Source organism: Hydra vulgaris, chromosome 10 (genome assembly GCF_038396675.1).
Source record: "Hydra vulgaris chromosome 10, alternate assembly HydraT2T_AEP".
NCBI lineage: Eukaryota > Metazoa > Cnidaria > Hydrozoa > Anthoathecata > Hydridae > Hydra > Hydra vulgaris.
In genome coordinates this window covers 46,575,579-46,584,691 of record NC_088929.1, presented here as the reverse complement: position 1 = coordinate 46,584,691, position 9,113 = coordinate 46,575,579, and the positions used below count along the sequence as shown (strand labels likewise).

At 27.3% G+C, this 9,113-nt stretch overlaps 1 protein-coding gene across 1 annotated transcript; it reads right to left on the bottom strand.

Annotated features, from left to right (window-relative positions):
• Positions 1 to 5,870: 5,870 nt before the first annotated feature.
• Positions 5,871 to 8,572, bottom strand: LOC136086618 (uncharacterized). Its single transcript, XM_065808838.1, has 6 exons — positions 8,084 to 8,572; positions 7,672 to 7,885; positions 6,978 to 7,391; positions 6,842 to 6,908; positions 6,312 to 6,474; positions 5,871 to 6,152 (listed from the first exon to the last, which is right to left on the bottom strand). Exons 1-6 carry the CDS (start codon positions 8,569 to 8,571, stop codon positions 6,023 to 6,025), a joined length of 1,476 nt encoding a protein of 491 aa, XP_065664910.1. The 5' UTR covers position 8,572; the 3' UTR covers positions 5,871 to 6,022.
• Positions 8,573 to 9,113: the final 541 nt, after the last annotated feature.

Here is a 9,113-nt window from a genome sequence, read left to right as displayed (position 1 = left end):
TTCCTGACGCACCTTTTTAAATGAAAAAAATTCTTTCTTTGTTGCTAATATCTTACAATATTAAATGTGCAGTTATGCCTAGACCTTGCAACTTCTTATCGATATTGTTAGAATGAGCACCAAGATTCGGAAAAATTTGGCTACCATGTTTTTAACAAAGCTTTTCTGACTTTTTGGGCTCTAACTTGACACTGTAACTTTCTAGAATGAATTTTTCTCTTAGTGGCCACACTTATTTGGCATAATTCTCAGAGTCTGCTCTGCTGACTTAGAGGCACAAAAAATATGGAAATTTTGTATAATTTTGTAACATTGCAAAATAGAACTTTTGCAATCAATTATCACTGTTAAATCATTGAAAACTTTTGACAACAAAAACGTTTTGATATGTTCGATGCATTGACCAAAATGTTTAAGGATGGCCCCCATAAATAGCATATGGGCTTTTATTTACAATAATATCAGAATATCTTTCATTAACTTCATCAAGTAACTAAAGAAATATGCAATCATTTAATGCTTTTGAGACAATTTTATTAACCAGGTCTATTACCTCTTGAATCTTAAAAGAATATGTTTGGGCACACGACACTTCTTTTACACCATCTGTAGCAATAAATAAACTTTATGTGGATCAATTTTTTTTTTCATTTGCCAAAAATTTGAATATTAAGAAATGTCTTATCTAAAAGTTTGTCCATTTACCAAAATCAAAGTTAGCAGTTCTTATTGTATACCCTGGCAGGATATATACCCCTTATTAATACAACTTAAGTGGTATCTTCAATGAAACAAAGGCAGTGACTTTAAATCATTAAATTGTTGTGAAGTCACATTTTCTATCAATTTTTTTGTTCTGTCATAACTTTTTTTTGCAAAAAGTGGAACTTCATTGGTTTATTTATTTCGTCTTTGTTTTTAAAATCCCAAAACAAGTATTTGGAATGTTTAAAAAATAAGTTTTATATAATCCCTATTCGTAAAAATTTTTCTATGTTTCATTATTTCTTGAGAAACAAATAAGCTAGCTGCTGTAAGACTATTTGAAAACTGCATCTAGTTATTGAATGTTCAAGATGAATAAAAGGTGGGTGTTACGTTTGATGAATGGGTGTAGTTATTGTTTTGGCCTTTCTGTCATTGTTAAAAGAATTTGAAAAGTACATTGTTTTGTTAAAATTTGACGTTCAACATTTGACTTATTCTTTATTTGACAACCTACCATTGCAGATTAAATATGCTGGTAAAGCATTGGTATTTGGAATGAAAGCATTTATTTCTAATCATTTAAATTTAAAATCACTATTTTCATCCTGAAAATGATGATTTTAAATTTAAATGGTTATTTTTCTCTGCATTTTTTGTTAAGCAGGGCTTAAGGAAGGTTGATAAAATTCTAGCAATACAGTTATCATGCTAAATATATTTTATGTTTAACATTTTTGCTTATATTAACCTTCACATTCAATAATTTAAAGATTTCAAATACAAAGTTGATACATTTGTATACAAATTTTATTCATGCAAAGTTTGCTCTCACTTTAGCAGAAAACTAAGCATTTACTTTAGCAACTTAAGTTAATCTAATGTTTTATTCAAATTAATAAATTGACAATTTGGACAAACTGAAGAGCTGCACATTTGGATAAAAGAGGCTCATGTGGATTTGATAAAAGAGCTTCATATGGGTTGCGTTGTGTAAGTTGCTAATCCCTGAGTTAGGTTAATCATACTTTTTTTTATTAATTGATGCAACATAATTGGATGTGCATACAATCCAACAGAATTTATTTGTTAATTGTTGCAACTGCATTGGTTTTGAAGTAGGGCTAATAATTTGTGTGCATTAGTTTCAGATGTCAAACAGATTCTCCAAACATTTGTCCTGGGGTTGCTACTCTGAAATAGGTTAATCAAACATACTTTTTATTGTTTTGTCAGAAGAGCATTGGCTTTGCCATAACTTATTAATATGTTGGTATATTACTGGCTTATGTTGCTATAGAAATTGTTTATTATGCATTACAAATTTTACATTTTGCTCATTGTGCATTTGGTTAATGCTATATTTGTTTCAAAAGTTTATTATTTGCTAAAAGTAGATAAATAGTTGACATTTAGTTAGCATATCACATATTGTTTACAAATTATTGCTACACCAAAAGTTACCTTGAAACACCATTTATTAGGTAGAAAATTGTAGTCTATATTGTATACTATGTTGTTACTATGTTCTTTTTAATAAAATTAGATTAAAATAAGCTTCTGACTAGAGGCTAAGTTATCTAAAGCTATCCGACAATGGCATTGAAAAAACTAACGCTCAGACTGACTAAAAACATTTTATTCCAACATAATTAAATATTTACTATACCAGTGCTAGTTCTGTAAATAGCATTCATATACCTATATACTACCAATTGTAATGTAACATTGACCAAACATAATTCTAACAGCTTCGTACTGTGAATGATTCATCGTAACACCTACTTTAATTTTTTTTCTCAAGCATTTAAAATTTAAATGCCTGAGAAAAAAAAAAGTCTGCATATAATATAATGTTTTTTATTGACTTCTATTTGGACAGCAAATCTCTCTTAGCAACTCTCAGAATGCTAGAATGAAAAGGTCTTTTAATAAAGATATTTAGTTAAAGGAGCAATACAAATCTAACAAGTTTTATCATTTTACTATGAAATAGTAAAAAGAGATCAAAATACTAATGTAGGTTGGTATACTGCTTGCTGTTAGATATAAATGAAATTAATAATTAAATAAATCCAGATAAATAATTCTGAAACAATTTTTTAAAAAAGCAAATAAAAGTTATTTTGCTAAAAAATATGTTATAGTATTAAACATATTGTTCTAGCAACATAATTTTTAAGTTAATATGTATAAATAACTATATGTAATAGATTTACAAATTAATATAATTAAGTTAAATAATTCTCAAAAGCTTTAACAAAAAGGTTAAATGGAGAAAAATTTTCAACCTTTCCTGATAAATTGTCTTTAGATGGAACTAGAACATACATGTGACTTTATAGACAAATGTGACTATGGTCTTTGAATGATTAGAATAAATGTTTTAAAACCGTTGGGAAAAAAATTGTTGCTATTTAAAAGTTAAATAAACTTGTATAAAACAAAATATTTTTTTGAAGTGCTTCGATTAAAATGAAAATGAATCAAGATAGATTTGATATTCTTTAAACTAATGTGATATACTTTGTAGGAATAAAAATTTCAACAATGGAACTAACTTTTATAATAATAAAAAGTTGAGCAATGGAACCAACTTTTATAATAAAAAGTTATGCAATGCAAACAACTTTTATAAGAATAAAAAGTTCAGCAATGGAACCGAGTTTTATAAAAATAAAAAGTTATGCAATGCAAACAACTTTTATAAGATTAAAAAGTTCAGCAATGGAACCAACTTTAAAATGTGGTAGTGGTGTTGTGGTAGAGTGCTCGCTTTAATAGCACGAGCTTCCGAGATCGATCCCCACCACGTCCCTGGTAGTACTGCGCTCAACTTGTTTCTCCGCGCAGCGGCCTTGTTTGTCAAGGTTCGTGTTTCGGAGTTATAGAGTTGAGAGAGGGTTATAACCACAATTAAGTAGCCTCCTCGTCTTTAGTGGCCTTCTAAACCTCGGGTAGGTGAATTAACAAAAAAAATAAATTAATAATTAGTGATGAAGATTAGATGTAAAAGTGAAAATGTTAATGATGTTAATGACTGTATACTGTAATAAAGTAATTAAGGCTCTAGTTGATGAAGTAATTTTAGTAAAGGCTAAAACAGAAAAAAAAAAACAAAATATAAAGTAGGAGTAGCATTTGCATCCACTGAAACTTTAATTCATAACTAGCAGAAATTAGGATAGTAGTAGTTTTAATAGTTTTATTAGTCTAAGCTTAAGCTCTCTGCAAGAGTCTGAAATCAATTTTAGTGTGAAACCAATTAGAGAAAAGGCTAGAAGAATTAGCAAAAATGGTCTAACTTGCAACTTCTTTATTTGAAAAAACTAAAAAACTAATATTTAATCCATCACCTGTTTCAACCACTTCTGAAGCCCTATCAGACAGACACTCCATGAAGAGATCTGACATAAATGGTGATCTTGTGCGTTTGATTAAGAGTATTTTTAGGATATTCTACCAAATTGATCTACAAGATAAAAATGCTTAAAGCTTATAATTATACAAAAAAATAACTCCTAATTGATGGAACCATTTTTCAATCTGAGATGATATAAGATAATGTACCGCAAAAAAAATCATACTTTAGCTTGATTCTGAGTTTTTTGTGTTTCAGGTTTTTCAAGTTTTTAAAGTTTGGTTGGTTCTTTTCCATATGCGCAGCCTTTGACTAGTCTTGAAATACCTTACAACATCTCTATTAAAACTCAAACTTTAAGTGTCGAAGTGTTTTATCTTTGAAGATTCTCAAATAGTTCTTTTATAAAAGCTGTAGCTGAAAACTTACAAGGTCATGTTAATGACTGCCATAAATTTTTTAATAATATCAACGATGAAATTGAAATTTCATATTTCTTTAAAACTCAACTTACCTAGACTTACAGTTCCCAATGGAAATTGAAAACTGCAATAGTGGTAAGTTTTCAGATATTACGCTATGAAATAACTAAAGCGGAAAATTCTTATATTTATTTTTAGAAAAGAGGCTTTAACAAACATACAAGTTAAATATCGTATGTTTGTATTACCAGGTGATACAGATATACCATATTTAACTTGGACAGATATACGATATTTAATTTGTACTAGGTAACCTAGTTTAATTTGTGGTATATTTAAAAGTCTTTTAACAAATGCAAAATGAATATGCTCTCCTCAAAGAATTCATCAAGAAATAAAGTTTCTTACACCAATTTTTATTAAAAATAGTTTGAATAAACATAAGTTAAATAAAATAACTCAAAACTTTTTTAGAGACAATAATAGACCAAAAATTAACGTTATCAACTACAACAAAATTCTTTACCCTGTATCCCTTTTCTAAGTATAAAATTGGAAAAAAAAATTGTAAAATTTAGAATCAAAACAGTTTTAACCGTTAAATCTATTCTAGCGTTAGTTCTCTACTCTCATAACCAATTAAAATTGCGAAGAAAAAGTTAGAATGGCTGTTTATCTCGTTCTATGTAATTGCGGATTAAAACATATAGGTTAAACTGGGGACTTGATAAAAAGCAGAATTAAACAGTACTAATATTCAATATTCCCTGGAAAACAAACAGACTTGGGATAATCTGAATGATCCAAAACCTGCAAAGATAATATTGATTGGCAATAATGTAAGGTTACTTAAATCAGAAAAGTTTTTATAAAAGAGCAGGAACCTTTAGAGAAAAAATATTTTGACTCTAAAAGTTGTCAAAATATTTTTTCTGAGTACACTGTTAAAAAAATATCGCGTATTTTACGGAAATTTTCCGGCACCACTTTTTCCAGAAATTTTCCGTTATTATACGGAAAAAATATTGTGCGTTAACGGAACTATCCGTTTAAATACAGAAATTTCTGTTTTTATAACGATGGATATTTTCCGTATTTTAACAAATATTTCCGTTAACGTATAATGTTTTTTCCGTAAAAGAGCGGAAAATTTCTGGAAAAAGTGCTGCCGGAAAAATTCCGTAAACTACGCGATATTTTTTTTATTTCAAATATTTTTCAAAATCTTTTTCTATTTTCAAAATTAATAAAAATTACGGATTTGTCAATCTTAACCAATAATAAACAATAAATAAATATTATTATTCAATATTATTGAAACAGTTCTCATGGAATAATTACAAAATAAGATTTACAGATATAAGAATACATAAGAATAACACCAAAACAGGCTAATAATAAAAATAACAATTAATGCAATTTTGATATAATAAGTAAGGCATTTATAAACTTCTTTTTTATAAAAAAATAAACAGAATTTTAAAAATGAATTTTATAAAATTCTGTTTAACTAAAAAATGATTACATTTTTTAGTTAAACAGAATTTGAGTTATAACTATTTAATTCTCGAATTAGAGTTAGAACTCGTGGGCAAACAACTGTTCCAGCTTTCTTTCCTTTAGTTTTTTTTTTTACATTTTCAGGATTATAGTCCACCATATACCTAACAAGTAAAATATATTATACAAGCTTTAATATTGGTTACACAAATTTATATTTGCAAAAATATAAGAGTTCTTATATATTTCTAACATTGCTTCTTGTTTTTTGATCAAAAATAAAAACTAGAATGATGTCTTAACTGGAAAATTAATTATTTTACCTTTGTATAAAATTCAATGTTGCAAAGACATTCTGATCATACTGCATGTTCATCACATAATGCATTGCAAATAATATACCAACAGCTGATAAAGGATCAGTGAATGTATACGAAAGTTTTTTTTCAATTAATACATAAAAATGTTTTGATTCGAACCAAGTGCCTGTTAACAAAACAATAAAATATATTTTTGTTGTATGTTAAATGTTTAATAATATCAGTCAGAAAAAATGGCCCTGCTATTGGTAAGATATGACCCAGTTTAACTGTGGTTAGAGTAGAAGGAGCTTATAAACCTCTGATTTTCCTAGTACTAGCATCATAATAAAATTACTTAGCCCTGATCTGCAAACAGGCCAGAAAGGACATCAGGTTTTATATAATTCCTTTAACTCTTTTAATCCTCTCTAAGTAAATGTAATTATTATCCAAACCATACAAGTGTAGGTTTGGATAACAATTACAGGAAGTTTACCTTTACTAAAAAAAAGTTACCAGACTAAAATATAAATATAGCTAAAAAAATTTACCTTTTACTAAAATTATTGGATGAGAAGTAGGGCAAAGATCTTCCATCTCTGGTATTGTCGCTAAAATCTGATAAAGAATTAGGTATTCAAATTTCATAATTATTGTCAACAAACATTTTTCAAATGAAAAACTTACACTTGATAAAATCACATGTTCAGATTTATCCCCAAAATGAGCTATAAGTAAAGGTAGCCATGCCCAACAAATCGCTTGCTGAATGCCTCCATAGTCTATACTTGTATTTTTTGCATCAAGTAAAACTTTCTTTACTGCATTTTTTTTATTCGTGACTTCAAAGTATAAGAAAATAAGATATGATTTGCAGGTTACCGCATTTGTTAACTTGTCCATTAATGAAAAACTCATCAGATTTGAAAAATGATCCATAAGATATTCCAATTGTGATAAAAATGGCCATTGGAACAAAACTTCAGAAAATGGAATTACATCATTTATTGTATGGCGTTGCAAAGAATATGTGTCTGCCATAAGTTTATCAACGTCATCTTTTGGCCAAGGCAAATTTCTGAACAATTGTTGTAGCTGTTCCTAAAGAAATACACGCGAATATTAAATTAATTACTATATACATATTTTTAATAAATAAATATAAAATTAAATATTAAAGATGTTGAAACAAACAACACAAATATAAAAATAAATAAGTTTAAAAAAAAGTTATTTTAAAAATAGATAATAAAAATGTTTATATCTATTTTAAAATGGATATTTAAGAAAAAAATATTTAAGTTGAAAATAAATAATTAAGTTTTTAGAGAAACTAAATTTTTGTTGTGTTGAAATTGTGTTGAATTTAAAATTGGTCTACCTTGGCATTTGGTAAGTCCACAGATTCTCTGGAAAAATTTGGGTCCCAATTATGTATATTGTGTATATTTAGTCTCATTTTCTTAGATTGATTTGATAACAAGGGAACTTTCCGATTAGCATTTTCTTTCTTTGATTCCATGTTATACATTAATGTTTCAACTCCACTACTGACTACTTTGCCGTTTATTTCGTCCATAAATGCATCCGGATATCTATAACATGAAAGTTCATATTATGTCAGAAAGTGCTATAGTTTCCAAGATCTATAAAACATATAACTTCTGCAAGCTTTATATCATATTTGAATATTATTAGCTGTGTATAAACTTTTTTTCAATTCAACAACAATTTAACTGTTAATGCTATATTATTCAACATATTTTTAATATAGTATAAAAAGAACAGCAAACCTTGCAACAACTTTTTGAGCTATAACCCGTAAACCATTTCGATTAGGCTTTTGATCATAATGGAAAACATCACTCATTAATGTACCAACCATTTTTCTTATATTTGATTCGGAGGGCTTTTGCTTACTGTTGATGTCAATTAAAAACTCAGCAGGAAAAATATCCCATTTTACAATATATGTTTGTGCCCAATTTGAAGATCCTGATGAAGATAAAGTCAAAGGTTCAGCATATGGTGGGGTAACTGATGAAGTCTGAAAAGATGGAGTAACTGATGACAGTTCAGAAACAGAGACAGGTTGACTCGCAGACAAAAAACGCCTAGCCTTTATCGGAGGCATTAATGTTAGGTCTTCTTCTTTAAGATATTTTAAATCGCTTTCTGTCTCAAGCCCCAAAAGCAACAAATCATTCACAATCTTACCAGCTTCAAGACCTTGCATTTTTGGAAAGACATTAGTTATTTTTTCTCTTAAAAGGATATCCATTTTTTCTAAAAAAAGATAAAAAGTAATTAATTCATGATGGTAAATTTATGTGTTTGTATATATATATATATATATATATATATATATATATATATATATATATATATATATATATATATATATATTATATATATATATATATATACATATATATATATATATATATATATGTATATATATATATATATATATATATATATATATATATATATATATATATATATATATATATATATATATATATATATATATATATATATATATACATATATACACACACACATATATGCAAGTTAATTACTGTCAACTTGATGTAGGTTTTACAAGTATTATTCGTAAAAGTATAGTTGAAGTACACTTATTTTGTATATTTTCTAAAAATGTTTATAACCTTACAAATATTTTTAAAAATAATTGTACCAATATGACAACAAACTTTTTATTAGGGTTCTCCGAATCGCTTCAATTCGCGAATCAAGTGTCGCTTTGATTCGAGATTCAATTCGAAAAAAATGGTTCGAGTTTTTCGAATCATATTTTAC